Source organism: Olea europaea, unplaced genomic scaffold, assembly GCF_002742605.1.
Source record: "Olea europaea var. sylvestris unplaced genomic scaffold, O_europaea_v1 scaffold1930, whole genome shotgun sequence".
NCBI classification, from domain to species: Eukaryota; Viridiplantae; Streptophyta; class Magnoliopsida; order Lamiales; family Oleaceae; genus Olea; species Olea europaea.
Window position 1 is genome coordinate 218,819 of NW_019237129.1, and position 16,735 is coordinate 235,553.

Here is a 16,735-nt window from a genome sequence, read left to right on the forward strand (position 1 = left end):
GATGTCAGCATTTAACACGTGGACATATTCTTCTTCTTTTTTCCCCTTATTTTTATGACGGAAGAACCCCGCAACCGTTACCTTTTGGATACGTATTGGGTAAACTCATGGGGTAATACAATAGTTTACAAATCATGCCAACCAAGTAAACCGCACTAGACAAATCTAATGTGACAGGTTCGACTAAGACATGTGGACATATTCTTAATTCATTTAGAAGTTGTTTAACTTCTAAAATAGTTTATACCTTAATTTATACACAAAATTGGTTAGGGAAGAATTTAAGCTTTTGAGCACCTGTATTTTGTGTTCAACATTTGTAGAATCTAGCACTTTCTTATTGTTGATTTCTAGTTTTTGATTTTTTATGTAGATATATAATTTGGTGTTTATTCTATGCTAGATATTGGATGCTATTATATTAGATATTACGTACTGAAATAATTATTCGCTATCAAGACTCCACGCTAGCCACAAAAAGATCTCATTACATGTTCACATGTCTCTAAATATTTACATCTCGATCGTCTAGGCTCACTTTAGCAATGAAACGCATGGAACTCAAAATTTGGATAAGAATACAATTAAAAGTCTTGGCCACCAAAAGGTTCTAAGAACTTGAATTACGCCTCGACTATGAGCGGTAGCATTACTGCAAATTCTAACACAAACGATATAGATTTCAATGTAATAAACTTGTGCATGCACACAATGAATTGCTAGACAAAGGAGAGAAGCACAAACCTCAATAAAATCTTGGAGATTGGACTTTTATCATAACTTTCAACACAATAAAGAGAGAATATCAACTCAAAAAATGACAAAGAATTCCCTAAAAATTGTCTATAAATAAGGTCATTTGTCTAGCTAAAGAACGATTGAAATTTTAACATCCAAAATTCTACTATCTAAAAAGGTTGCCTTGGATCAAAGCAAATTAAGAGTTTGCACTATAGAAAAATAAAAATATTTTTCGATCAATAGCACTTTTAGGCCAAATTAACATTAGAATCCAAATCTTTCTACCTTTTTACAAATAATTGACTCCAAAACACACAAAAAAAAATTCGAAATTGGGAAAATCCTGTCTAAATTTCGACAGAAAACTCGTCAGTAGGCTTCTATACACAATCTCTATTTTTTGAGGTCAATACTAGATATTGGATGCAATTTGATGGTATGCTTTATTTTTTCTATTTCTACTATATATTGGAAAAATAATTTATATTGTTAGTGCATGATTTTTTCTTTTATTTTTTATTTTTATTATCATTTGTAGAATTGAATTCAAGTCGGAATTGACGAATCAGGTTAGGGCTCGACTCTAGTAATTACATGGACCCAAATTGAAATACCCAAATTGATTCACTCGACATCCACACGTAAATGTAAGTTTAAAAATTAATCTTAACTCCGTAAAACTAAACATGCAACAACTACTTAATGACTTAACCAAAAATAATAATAATAATAAAATAAAAATTATAGTTTGAATTACAATAAATAAATTTATTATTTTTTTTTTATGATCGTGGGTATTCGAGTCAACTTATATACACCTCGACTAATCCCATAAAATACAGTTGGATGCTCACCTTCGAGGACTCAAAATGGTGATTACAATAAATAATTAACGAATAACTTGTTAGCCTTGAAAAGTGGAGGACAGGCTTACAACTTCATTGATAAATTGTAAAGCGCGTACGCGTATTTACATGGTAAGTATATCGACGGAATGCGCGTTCGAATCCAAATATCGTAAACCCAACACAATCCAAAGTTCCAAACCCATAGAAAGAATTCAGCACACGATTTCTTGAAGGTTCCTCCCACCGACTCTATAAGTATATATAACCACACTATGATAGATCCCATTTAATTCGTTTTCTTCTCGTTCAAAAACTCTCAAAGAAACTACATAAAGAAAATGGATTCATCGGAATCATCTCCAGCTCCGCCGTCGTCCGAGGAGTTGACCGCAAGAGGCAACACATCTTTTCTCCTCCCCTGGATACTCACCGCCACCGCCACCGCCACCGCCACAAACTCCAGCCGCGAAATCATGGTGTTCGTGAACGAAAGTACTGAATCAGTAACCATCGTGGAAGGCTCCGGCGATGTCGAATCGATTCTCGGAGAAATCCCAGAAAAGGGAGGGTTTACACCCGCTTCAAAAGCTTCGATAGAATCCCTACCCGTGGTCCGAATTACAGAACCGGGTTTGGAGTGCCCGATTTGTTTATCGGAATTTGAAGTCAACGCGGAAATCAAACAAATGCCTTGCAGCCATAAATTCCATTCGGACTGTATCAACAAGTGGTTGGGGATCCAAGGGTCGTGCCCGTTTTGTCGGTACAAGATGCCGGAGGAGGAGAAAAAGGAAGAAACTAACAGTGACGATGAAACGAGAAGGGTAGGTGAATTGAGGATCCTTATGTTCTTAACGGGCAGACGGGGCTCCAATAGAAGGAACCAGGAATCCGGACATGACAATTCGAGTTCAGATAATAGGAGCGTTTCTGGTTCAGATGGCAATGACGGTTTGTCTGATCAAGACATGTAGAAAGATTCATCATAGCTGTTAAGTTGTTTAGATTTCCATTTTTCTTTTCCCCTTTTTTTTTTTTATAAAGTTTGAAATATATATATATATATATAAATAAATAAATAAAGGCTTAATAGCATACAATTCCGTACATATTTGACGATTTTTGTTTTTTTTTTTTTTTTTTTTGGAAAATCGTAGAAAATTCATTCATTTGAAATCATAAGTGTGGAATACAACTTTGAGGTGCGAAAAATCCTCTTCAATTCAATTTTTTTAGTTTAATCATTAAAAATTGTTAAAATTAAAATGAAATAATTACTGTCGTGGTTCCAAATTTTTTATTTTTTCACAAACTATATTCAAATTTTTTATAGGTACTAATTACGACGTCAAACTTTTGTAGTTTTATTTTCTTTTCAATTTTAAAGGATAAAATGGTAATATTATATTATTCAATATAAAATAATTAAATGAAAAAATGAAAAACAAAATAAAAAAATCCATGTACCCTCGGCCAACCCTTGCCTTCACGGGAAATATGTGAAATTGACCCAAATAAGAGGCCATTTTCTAAAATGGTCCTTGACTTTTCCAAACTTTTGGAACTTCTTAAAATATCCTTAAACAAATATTAAAAACAACATATTTCATAATAAAAAATCTTCTATTTAAGTCCTTAAAAAATTAACAAGTAATTTTTCTAAAAATTTGAAAGAATTATTAATCTTTATGAATAATTATAAAATGAAAAAAATCCAAATATAAGAGAGGACCATATAATATAAAAAAAGTTGTTAAAAATAAAAAAGAAATTGATAAGATAGAATATCAAGAACAATTATATGCATCACAAGAAATATTAAAGTGTTTCAAAGAAGATTTAATAGAAAATTTTGCTAAAGGAATTGTAAGATCAATAATCATAAAAGATATACAAGATTTCATAGATAAATTAGAAAAAATGAAGAAAAATATCTCAAAATACGATATACCTTTTAGAATAGATATAGATATGATAACAGATATTGATATTATAAATTCTCAGACATTGCTAGACTTTGAAAAATTACTTAAAAATTTAAGAGAAGACCAATAAAAAATAGATTACTACAAGCATATAAAAAATTAGTTTTTAACCTTACCTTAAGATTTTATATACGCTTAATAACAAATTAATTAACTAAAACAAAAATAAAAGAATTTTTAGAATATTATAATAATAGATTTTTAGATTTGTGATTATTAGATTATTAGATTTTTGCTCGCTCATAGTAGAACCCATCCAGTTGGTATCAGAGCCATAGAGATCATGAGAAAATATAAAAATAAATTACCTAAAAGATATTGAAAATAAATAAAATTAATCATTGAAAAGATAAAGAAAAACGCAAAAGTTTATGATTTTAGAAATTATTGAAACTTATAAAAATAGACTAAGATATCAGATAAAATATAGTTCTAATATAGAAGGCTATATAAAAGAAGATAATATAGTTGGAACATATAGTAAAGACATAAAAGAAGTATTAGAAATTTTTAGAGTAACCTTTAGAACTAAAAGAAAAAATAATTAAAAAGATATTATTTGAAAAATATAAGCATATATATATATATATATTAGAAAAAATCCAGAGTGAAATAGATTTCATAGTAGTCTGAAAAAAAAATTTTATTATGAAAATCATAAAAATATATAATTATTATCAATGTATTGAAGAAAAAGGATGTTATATATTTTTCAACCCTATCCCTAATAATAACATTATATGTAATTAGGAATTTACCTAGCGAAATAAAGGAACAAATATTATATAAATTAATTGTAGGATTTATAAAAAATAGACGTACATATGAAATAATTATCGAAATATTTGAAAATGAATTATACCATAGAGAAATATTTGAATCATCATAAAAATATAATAGAAGAAACTAAAAATATTTTAGAAAGAAAGTTAAGAAAAATAAGATTAATAAATAATAAAATTTTAGATGAATTATTAATACCTGGAGATATAACTAAAACTCAAGAAAAACAAATATTAAAATTAAAACAAGAAAGATATAAAGAAAAAGCAAGGTATAATGAAAAATTAAAAGAACTAACAAATATTGAAGTTATAAAACAAAAGTATGATAAAATGATAAGAGATTGTAAAAATGCTGAGTATATAGCATTTATTATTATCAATCAAAAAATCGATAAAAGAAAATGTTAGTCAGTGAACATATAGAAGAATTAAAACATTTAATAAGAATATTAATAAATGATGTACAAAAAATAAAGAATGAAATAAAAGAAGTAAGAAATGATATAAATATATTGAAACTTGAAGTCAGAAAATTAAAAGAAAATGAAGAAAAGAATAATAGAATAGATAAAAAATTTATAGAAAAAGAAATAACCATAATAGGGAAAAAACATATTGAAAGATAAAATATAATAGAAACAAGAAGCATAAATGATGAGTTTAGAAAAAATATATTACTTAAAATATTAGAAGAAGAAGAATCTAAAGAAAAAATGTTAAGTAAACAAAAAATTAAAGAAAATCAAGACAAAGAAAATGAATGAAGAATTAGATCTACTTATAGATAATTTTGATCATTTAAACTTAGAAAGTATAGATGATGAATACCAAATCTTAATGAATACTAGAGGAGGACCTAATCCCGTAGGAACCTCTAAACAAGAATCAATAGATCCAGATAAAAGTTATGCTCCGACGTATAATAAATCATATAGACAATTTTATGATAAAATAAGAGATAAAAAATCGTCTAAAGGAAATAAATATAGTAATAGATTTGAATTAAATAATAATTATGATAAACCTGTTAACCATGGGGAACAAAATTAGACTTAGTTTGCAAAATAGACACTAAGAAAGCCTTAATAATTTGGGCAGACTCAATGATATTATTTTTTTTATATAATAAAGATGATACATGGAAAAATACGAAAAGAAGAATATATTTTTTAATTGCATCTTTTGAAGGAAATGTTAGAAATTGGTGGCAATGAATTAGTAGTGATACAAAATCATTAATAAAAAGAAATGTACAAACAGAAATAATAAAGTCAGATAAACTAGGAATAGAAATATTAGTAGAATATATTGCAAATGAATTCTTAGGAGAAAATTGGTTAAGAAATTATGAAGAAGAAGCAATACGAGAAAAAGATAATGCAAGAGCTAAGTTAATTAATTTAACAATTTGTGATATGTGTAAAATTAAAAAATATACTTGTGAATTCAAGGAATACTATTATACTCAATTTTATAGTAATGAGAATCAAAAAGTATATCAAAATATGTATTATAATAAATTACCAGATTCACGGGGAATATATTTTAAAGTAGAATTTGAAAGATATATTAAATAAAATATAGGAATACCTAGAACATTAGAATCAAGAATAAAATTCTGTTTGAAAGACTTGCATATATATGTCAACAAAGACAATTATTGAAAAAATCAGGAAAATTAACTAGAATATGTTGTGAAGATATGGAAAAATCTATAAGATGGGGATGTAATTCTGAAAAAAAAATAAAAGAAAATATAAAACAGAAAGTTTAAAAAATACATAAATTTTAAGAAAAAATACATAAAACCTAGAAGGAAATATTATAAAAGAAAAATAATATAAAGAAAAATAAACCTTATAAGAAAGATAAAAAACAATGTAAGTGTTGGAATTGTGGAGAAATATGCCATATAAGTTTTGATTGCACAAAAAAAAAGTGAGAATATTACAAAATGATTATTTTGAAATAGAAAGTGAATTAAGTGAAAATATTTGATATTGAACATTATAATAATCAGGAAATATTTATAAGTGAAGCAGATTCAGAAGATAATGGATTAGAATCTGAATAGAGAAATTGAAGAAATAGAAAATAATAACATAGAAATCCAAGAATATGAGGAAATAGAAGGTTATGGATTAAAAGTAACTTTTGACAATAATAAATTTAAGAAAATACAAAAGTTATCCTTAGATTTGAAAATAGGAAAATAGGAAATTCTAGATAGAATATGGAGAAGAGAAAGAATAGAAATAAATGAATACCATAAGATTGAAAAAACTATAGATATTAGGACTACTCAAAGAACACATAAAATAAACCTTTTAACAAAAAATACAGTATCAGAATTATTATCAAAAATAAGTAAAAAACATAGTGAAAAGATCCAATATATTTATTTAGCAGGAATACAAATAATGTTTAAATCCTTATTTACCGAAGGAATAAATTCACCATTAATTGTAAGTTTACATGATGGAAGAATTATAAATCTGGAAGATGATCATTTAGGAATTATAGAAGGAAACTTAGCATATCAAAAGTTAATATTTTCTTGTTATCCAAAATATTGTGTCTCACTAAAAGATAAAAACTTTAATGAAATCTTAGGATTACATTTCAAATTACATAGAAATGATATAATGGAACCAGGAGACCAATTTATGACTATGAAATATAGGGCATTATATACATTTACTAATTCTAATTATGAGAATATTTATTCTAATAAACCATACATAAAATTCATAAGGAATGAAAGGATATTAGTAAAATAGTGGAACCAAACAAACAAATAAATTTTATCCCAGAAGAATATGAATTTAATATAACTAAAAATAAGCCTGAAATAACAGAGTTAAGAGGAGAAGAAGATTATAAAATAATATTTCATAATGAAAGGTTGATAAAGAAATCAAAAAATCTTAGACTACCTAATAAAAAATAATATTTAGGAGAAATTAGTGGTATAAAAGAAATTAAACCTCATGGAAATATTAGAAATATGAAAATAGAAAGAAAATGTTTCAACGGTAAAAGGTATATAAAAGGACCAAATATATTGTAGATATATTAGCTGGTGAATGTGATATGGCTGTAACTAAAAATGAAGGATTAATGACTTACAAGATAGAACCATATGAATACAGGAATTTTGATGGACAACTATATATTACAGAATTAAAGGTAAAGGTACCAATAAAAATATGTGGGATTGATCTCTTAGTACCATGTTATTTGGATGAAAGTATGGATATTGAACCTTATATATTATTAGGAATGAGTTTCTTAAATGGATTAGAAGATTATAGTATAAAAAGAGAAGGATTATATGTAACTCATAAAGGACAAACTACATTATATAAAATAGGAAATGGATGAATAATCAAATAAATTTTTCATTAGCAGTATATATACAAGTTACTATAGTAGAAACAAATATAACAACTTATGCCTTAATTGATACAGGAAGTGATATAACAATTTTTAAAAATTTCTTAATAAAATCATGGAATAAAAATAGTAAAATAAAAATAACAAGAGTAACTGGAGAAGTACTTATTTTCTCATTCCAAATATACCAAAAAATTGGATGACAGAATTGTTGACATTACTTCACAATTCGAGTCATTAAATGCCAAACAGGAAATACCAATTGATACAATCTCAAAAATACAAACAGGTACACTGCCACGAAGCAGCAGTGGATCCAATAATATCAAACGAGACATAGCAAGTCCCCGGAAGGTGACTATAAAAAATGGCGATGAACATACAAGAGTTATCAGAATCAAAACTGATGAAGATGATGATACTCCTTATCATCAAAAGAAGAAGAATATAAATCATTTGCCAAATTTGTTTATGAATTGGAAGAAAATAAATCATATTTTATTGCATCAGGAGATCATATTTATCCCAGATTAATAATTACCAAAGATGCAGACCCTTTCATGGTCAAAATGGCGGCAGATTATGGATTTCTGGATTTGATCTATCTAGGAAAAGATTTAAAAGAAATTGAAAAATTTGATGATATATTCAGGGCAGAAGTTTCAAAATTTGCCCAAGGGAGATCGATTTATATCAAATTTTATTCAATAACTCCCGAGGTTGACGGAAGGATATACTATCCTGCTGAACATATTATCACAATTAGATATGTTGGCCGAGATTTTCAAATTGAAGTTGGTTGAAATAATAAACCATTGCCTAAAATCAATAAATCATGGATAAAATCCCGAAGAGTTCTGGGGATGAAAGTTCTTTATAACATTATAAAAAATTTATATGATAAAAAATTCAGATGCTTGTGTCAATATGAAGGATGGACACTCCTTACGAATAATGAAAAAGAAAAATCTACTATCTTAAAAGAATATATCCAGAAATTTGATACTCATCAAATTAATAGAAGTCCTACAACAATTCAAGAATCATGCAGATTGGGGGAATGCTCCACATGCAGACAAGATTAAAAAGATTGACACAAGATGAATGGAAGGGGACCTACAACTACCAAAGCATCTAGCCAGCTGCATATGGAGCCAAAGATGGAGAGGCAATAATAGAGGAAAAGATGCCCCTTTGATTAAAAAGCAAAAAATGCATGTGAAAATGTAGACCCCATGAGGAAAAGAATAGAAAGGCATGTGAGCCTTTTTAAATTCTAATGTATACAATGATGTAATAGACCAATAATAGCAAGTTTGAGTCATGTATAAATAGAGGTTTTTGGGGAAAGAATGGATCATCTCGAGTTAGAAACCGTTCTCTTTTCTTAAACTTTCTTTAAAATCAGTTTTTCTGGAAAACCCCTTGTATACAATAGAAATCTTGTATAAATCATTATAGAAATAAAATCTCAATCTTTTGATATTAGAAAAATATGAGTTTCTAAACTTCCTATCTCATAGATTCTTGACAGATTGAAGAAGATAATCTCTTTCTTACTTTAACAAAGAGAGAATTTTCTTTACTTAAGATCTTTATTTTTAATTCTAAGAAAAGATACAACGATGGCAAGAAGCTGAAATAGCAGAATTCTCATTGAGGCAAAAGGTCGTTTGAGGGAGCAGTTTGCATATTCAGAGCCTGAAGGTCACTCGATTCTAAGAATACAGATTTAAGATCATAAGTAAAGTAAAATTATTATCTTTGTTAAATTTAGAAAGAATTCTTCTAATATCTTGAAAGAATCGTAGGAATTATTACTTTTCATATTTGCAAAAAACTTATCTATCATGTTATTATTATTCATAAAGCTTGTAAGGAATTATCTAAATGATACCAGACTATACAATTAAAGGATTAGATAATCTGTTAGAGAGACTATTAGAAAAAATAAAAAATATTTTTTCTCAACTAGAGACTATGGATATATCATCTAAGGAATATGATAATTTTAAAGAATTATATGACAATTATATTACAGATTATGCTAATTTATTAGATCAAATGATGGAACTATATATTAAGATTCGAAATGAGAGAAATAGAAGAATTTTGGAACTATTCCAATAAATTAGGATATTTTGTGCAAAATATGGCAAGCCATTTCATTAATGGTATTATAGACATCTTGGCAGGAATGAATAGTGATAGGTCATTTAGAAAAATCCCCCTACCTTCACCCCCTTTTTTAGCATCCACAGAAGTGTTCAAACGTCAGAACTTCACATCCAACGGTGATCCGTGCCCTCACCGTCACCGGAATATGCCACGAGTTCTCGGAACAACGGATTGTCCAGCATGTTGGAAGTGATCCTATAGCTCTGCCGTGACTTGCCAACGTAGACTGGGTGGAGATTTTTGGCGTACGAGAAGTCATCGTCGGAGAAGTTGGTGGCAACAATAGAGCTGCTGCTTGCACGGCTGAGCTTGAAAGATTGCGTTTTCCTTAGCACCGAGTCACTTACTTCAGTTTTGTGAGTTTGTCCACCCCCCACCTCCGCCTTCCTTTTTTTTAATTTTTTTTGGGAGACTAAGAGGAGAATACGTACAGAGACAGGATTTTTGATTTCCAGATTTTTTTTATATTAAATTATATAAATTTATCATTTTATTCTTTAAAATTGTTTTAAAAAAATAAAATTTTAAAAGTTTGGGATTGTGGCTGGCACATATATAAAATTTGAGTATAATTTGTGAAAAAAAAAAGAAGTTTGGGATCTCAATTGCAATTATTCCTTTTCAATTTTTATTTTTTTAATAGCTAAACTAACGAAATTAGACAATAGGGGGTGAATCACACCTCAAAATTCACACAAAAGGATTTTTCGCACTTTAAAGGTTGTATTCCGCACTCAAGGTTTCAAATAGGGACGCTTTCAGAGGTTTTCAATATGTACGGAGGTATATCGCTCATTATCATGTATGAATTTATTGCTATTAAGCCCAAAGAAAACTATCCCTATATTTTTTTTTTCCTTAACTTAGATTTGGTTGGTGCAATGCTCTCAACATATGGACTTATTGGCAAATATTTCCACTATTTTTTAAATTGGCGAAATACACCTTATATGAAATCTGTAGTGCAGGAGCTTTCTTTTCTTCTATTTTCTCAGTAAATCCTAGTAAAATGACGAATATATCCTTATATTTAAATAAAATAAAAGGAAAATGAGAAAAAAAAATAAAGAAGTAATTTTAATTGTAGTCCAAATTTTTTAAAAGAGTACAAACGAGTTACAAATAAATAATTTTAAATTTAAAAAAATCGCTTCTCTCCTACTAGGCTACCACCATTGTCGGCAACATTCAAATAATGATACACCAGAAAACTCTAAAATAGAACAAAATCAAAATAAATCTAAAAACATAACATGTGTTGTAAATGGTAAGTTTATTATGGTCTGTTAGTGAATGACACTTTGACACCTACAGTTCTAGAAATTATTATCATTGTATCCCCAATTTTTACCTATAAATATAGGACTTTAATTTTTAATAAAATACACACAAGTCTATTGATTTTTCTCTGTTCTCATTTCTTTTCTTCTCTTTTCATAATATGTTATTAGCACTATTCTCTTAAAAAGTAATAATTTTTATAAGTATACTTATTTATCATTTATATCGAAATTAATTTGGTAATTAGTGAATATCAATATCAGTTCGGTCCATATGGAAAACGAATCCGCTGTAACAATTACTTTAAATGCCTACCACCGCAATCAATTCTTTTACATACCTGCCACAATTGTGTATCACAATGCCCAACTTTTGTGTGTCTGCCAAGTCAATTATCATACACGCTATTCCATGGTTTATTAATATATTTAGCTCAGATTTGAGCTCTATTATTCGTAGATTATAATGAGATGAATAATATTTTTTTTAAAAATGAGTAGTTGAAATTTTTTTATTTACGTGTAATATTATTTTATTGAAAATTGTGTGGTTAAAAGTAGAAGAGAAAAAATTTAATTTAATGTAATGAAAAATAATGAGGCTCAAACGAGGCTTAGATGGTGTATAAGAATCATTTTTATGTAAAAATTCATTTTAAAATAACAAATTGATGTGAAACATGTCGTTGAAAAATAAGGAAAAATTTTTATTTATGTGTAATGTTATTTTAATAAAAAATGTGTGATTGTAAAGAAGAGAGAGAAAAATACATTTTGAAAAAAAAAATTGCTACCAAACTGGCATTAGTCAAAGTTGATTTTTTTAATTTTTTTATAATGATTACGTTTTGTTCTTTTGTCAATGCTTGTTGGTTTTCTTTTACGCGTTATTCCATGGTTTCCACAATACGTTATAACTTTACCTTTTAATTTATGAAGCAATTTAATTTAGGTCCATGACTTTGATTCATATTAATTCATGCCTATACAGTTTAGTTACTGTTTCATATAATATAAGAATTTACTTCACAATATTAATTCAGTATTTTTCTTCATTCATTTTCTTTATATATTCAAATTTGTCGCAATTTGTGTTACAGTCGTATAACTAATTGGATAATAACAGAATGAACAACAGATCAACTATTGAATTTATTGCAATAAATAACAGAACGAATAATTGAAATTGCAAGAAATGAAATTTCAAACCGAGGCCTGTGTTACACACAGTTTCCTTAAAACAGATTCGCCCCCTCACCGCCCGTGCTTGAGGTTTAAAATGAGCGTCCGTTTCCCAGGATACAACGGTAAAACCAATAGCTTTCGAGCACCGCAGAAATCACTTCGGCGAACCGAATTAGCACCTGAACTACACCACCACCAAGACAGAAATACAGAAAAGACAGAACTCTATGTAAATGAATTTCCTGTGTATTCTAAACTTAACAGCTTTTACTTTGGTGTATTGAAATGAGAAAATGAGCCACTATTTATAGGCTAGGCTACCATTAATGGCAATAACATTTGGAGTTTCGCATCTTTTTTCTATGTGGGACAAATTCATTTTTCCCACATAAACTCCCTTTTGAGTGGCACCTCAATTTCTCATTCATCCGAGCATCATCTTTGGCAAATAAGTATATGATTTCGATGTACTCACGGAGGAGAACAAAAATCAACTTTTATCTTCCAAATTGAACAACCGGGTCCCACTCAAAACTCATGCCAAAGTCGGCCCATAACTCAGTTTTTTTTTTCCAACACATACATCTAGGGTACCGTGCCCATAAACCTTTTAATTCTTAAAAAAGTCTTATGTATTTTCCTTTTTATTTGCTTCTCTTTTTTATGCATGTTAATTTTACACTTTCTTTGTTGTTCGGAAAAAGAAAATTCCCCCTGGATATCTAGATATGAGTATTACTATGTTTAGATGATTATCCACTTATAAGATAACGATCACATAGATCGATGATATCATTTTTTGAATTTCTAGTAATTTAAGGGAAATTTACCTCCGATATCACCGATAATTTAAGATCAGACCAAGGAATGTATTGTTGAGTTGTGAAGTTAAATTATCTAGCATATGAAAGAGTGAAAAGTGCTTTTGTTCTTAAATAAAAAGTTTCGTGAAGTAAATTCACCGAGTTAAAAGCAAAGCATCTTCTTCTGAAAAGCGTACTGCTTGATGTGAACCTTTAGGAATAATTCATAAAATTGGTTATATCCAAAATAATATGATTCCCTTTATATGAACAATACTTTACGAAAATGGACACTTCATCCATGATTGTCGAGACCTTGAAATTCAGGTTCCATTATTTTCAAGACAATCGAAACTCCAATGCTTTATACATATATCATAATATTGTGGACAGTCCTATCAAAGTTGGTTTTTAGGCTTTGATTTTTTGAATGCAGGATTAAGGCATCGTAAACCCTTTGTTACGAAAACAAGCCACGAACTGTATGAACTCGATCTTGCTATGATCGAACTTCTAGAGCAGCCTATGGCACGGTCAAAATGCGTTCGATGGAACTTCCACCCGCACATTGGAGATTGGAGTGCAGGATACTGGTGAAGGGTGAGCAATAACCATCTTTAGTTTCCAAGTAAAATTAGTTGAGTACATGTATTAAGCCTAGTATGAGCAAATGTAGAAAAATCTCATACATAGGCGCCTTAACTACAAAAACAAAATTCCATAGAATCAAATTGACAGTACTAAACCATCATCAATTCGAGAAATACCTCGAACAAAACATATCAAATCAACATAGATCACATCCAGAATATGATCCTAAATCTGTTGAATATTTGGTTGTTCTCTAGATTCCACTTAGAAAGCAAAACCAGAAGGAAATAAATGTACCACCTAAAGCATCAAATTTGCTTCAACTGCATACAGAAGAGTGAAACATTCAACAGGGATTCGTATCTTAAGATTTGACAAAGTTTTACATTGGCTCTCATAGAAGAGCAGAATATCTATAATATAAGAATTTCCAATTCCAAATGGACGGTGCCAGACATAAAACTCTACTTGGATGAAGCATAAATGAACCATTTCAACGGGTATGATGGAAGATGGCAAAGACTAAGAAGAGAATCGATCTGAGAATATTAGCTGCATTAGCTATAGCAGTAAAAGCCCACCCAAGGCTTTTTATGGATGAATTTATATAGAGCTGCAGTTTGGAGTTTACAACTAAAGCAATGCTTTATGAAATCAAGAAACCATAGCAACAAACATGTAGATCATACTATTTCATCAAGTATAGCACTTGATTAATTGATTGTAGTCCATACAATTTATACTTAGTTAACAGAATTTAGAAGTCCCTCCAATAAAGGCTGGACATCTTTTAAAAGAAATTTCAGACAGCCAAGTTCCCTCAAAGTGTGAAAAAATCCTCCCTCAATATAACAATTTCAAGATAAAACGAGAAAGCAAAGCATTGAGTATCATAGATCAAATAACAGTCTCAATGTAATTCAAGGAATAATGAGAGAAAAAAAACAATATGAACCATCTTCTGAATAAAAAACTTTATCCAGATACAAAGCAAAGAAGATGATAAATGTAAATATGATCTTATATTAATAAAGGCTGAAAGAAACGGCATATCCTTATATTCCTATATTAATCAATTATGTATACTGTCCACATAACTTATTCCCACGAGTTATTGAGCTTATTCAAATCTAACTTGTTCAGAAAAGATTAAACTGGAAAAGGATCTGCTCATCATCATGGCTAATTCAGTATCGAATATCCTCCTATGAAATAAGTATAGTATCAACACTATTTTTTAACCTTTCTAGACTTCTTTTGGCCTGGAACCTCCATTCTTCCAATAGAGCACCCACATCTTGCTCGAAACACCAGAACAGCTCTTCCATTAGGCGGTGCCATTTTCTTCAGCTCAGCTTCCAATTCCCTATGGTGATCACGGGGCAATTCAATAAGTCCCTTCTTCAATCCATTCGTTGCAGCATAGTTGTACATCTTTAGGCGCTCCTCCGTCTCCAGATGCAAATCAAATTCAGCAGCCTTCCGAAGTCCTTTGCAGCCTGGTTTCCCACATCTCCGATCTATACAGACGGCGATTATCACAAGGGCTATTGCAGTGAATAAGATACTAAGTCCTAAACATCCAAACACAATTGGAGCATTAACAATTTCCTCTCTCACTACATCTACGACTTCTTCTCCAAGTTCAACAGTTTTGCGCACTAAATGACTTACAGAAGGATTGAGCAAAACCCCAACTGCACCAATCGTGACAATAAAGAATATTACATCAATCATAGCATAACGAGATTGTTCGCAAGCCGGAATATTCAACTGATTCTGGGAATTGGATGTCTTTCTATTCTTATAGAACTGATTAATTTGCCTCAATTTCAAACAAGGGTCAGCCGAATTCACAGTTTTATCCATGTGTATATGTTGGTCAACTGATATTAGGCAATGGTAAAAGACCATTGGGATTGAAATTTAACCCTAATAACTAAAGATTGAATATTCAAGAAATACCCACCAATCGATAACAAATTCTGAATCAGACCCACAATTCTGAAGTCAATTTCCAGATCAACACCCTTGAAGAATTGTGAAAAAGATTTGATTTGAGTCCACCTGAAGATCGGGAATACTTGATGACCACTGGAGATACCTGATTTTTCTGTATAGTCAACTAAAACTTTTACACAAATTATAAGATCGACACCATACAGCAAAAACGTAGCTAATTGTGAAATTTGATGGGGGTAGATTTTAGGATTTTGGGCGGCTTTTCAGAGGGGTTTCAGGTTTGGGAGCAGAGACAACAACGAAGCATCGTGAAGTCATATTTGTCATCCCATCGATATCGAATATGAATGGCTCAAAAGTTTGGGCAATTTTTCCAAGGGAGTCCTTTTCAGTGGTATAATTGAATTAAATTACATTAAGCCCCACCCCGCGTTTGACCCTATTTTTTTAAAATGAGAATGGGTGGAATAATTTTTTTTTCTTTAAATGAATGGCTGAAAAAGAAAAAAGTATTTTTGATTTACTTGTAATATTATTTTATGAAAGATTATATGGTTGAAAATAAGAGGAAAAAGTGAAATGGAATGGGAGCCAAACGGGGGCTAGTTTTTACAATTACGTTATAGTGCTCGGGTTTTTTTAACAGAGGGAGCAATCGACTCTCACAATGGCGGGGTCCCACCTTTTTTGTGACTTTTTTATTCACGGGGAATTCACGGCATATGAGAGTGCCAACCATTCAGGCAAAAATTCAAGCAAAGTAGCAAAATTCTAATTTTTATTAAACCTCTGTTTGACCATTATTATTTTTAAACTTTTTTTTCTATGTACTTATTTTTAAGCACACATTTACAAAATAAAATATTCAATACAAAAATTTAAATTTTTTTATATTCTACTAAAAATCATCATTCAAAACTCTATTTTCTTCGAATAATGGTAGACTAAAAATAGTTTTCCTCCATTTCCATTATTTAATTT

General features: G+C 29.6%; 2 protein-coding genes across 2 annotated transcripts; one reads left to right on the plus strand and one right to left on the minus strand.

The window, feature by feature from the left end:
• Nucleotides 1–1,927: 1,927 nt before the first annotated feature.
• Nucleotides 1,928–2,563, plus strand: LOC111379090 (E3 ubiquitin-protein ligase RING1-like). The gene has a single exon (XM_023002419.1). It carries the CDS (start codon nt 1,928–1,930, stop codon nt 2,561–2,563), a length of 636 nt encoding a protein of 211 aa, XP_022858187.1.
• A 12,232-nt stretch (nt 2,564–14,795) lies between these two features.
• On the minus strand, nt 14,796–16,115 carry LOC111379098 (uncharacterized protein At5g19025-like). The gene has a single exon (XM_023002432.1). It carries the CDS (start codon nt 15,704–15,706, stop codon nt 15,023–15,025), a length of 684 nt encoding a protein of 227 aa, XP_022858200.1. The 5' UTR covers nt 15,707–16,115; the 3' UTR covers nt 14,796–15,022.
• Nucleotides 16,116–16,735: the final 620 nt, after the last annotated feature.

Bases quoted from the DNA above. Each gene is read 5' to 3' on its own strand.
- LOC111379090 (XM_023002419.1), top strand. From the start codon at position 1,928: ATGGATTCATCGGAATCATCTCCAGCTCCGCCGTCGTCCGAGGAGTTG.
- LOC111379098 (XM_023002432.1), bottom strand. From the start codon at position 15,706: ATGGTCTTTTACCATTGCCTAATATCAGTTGACCAACATATACACATG.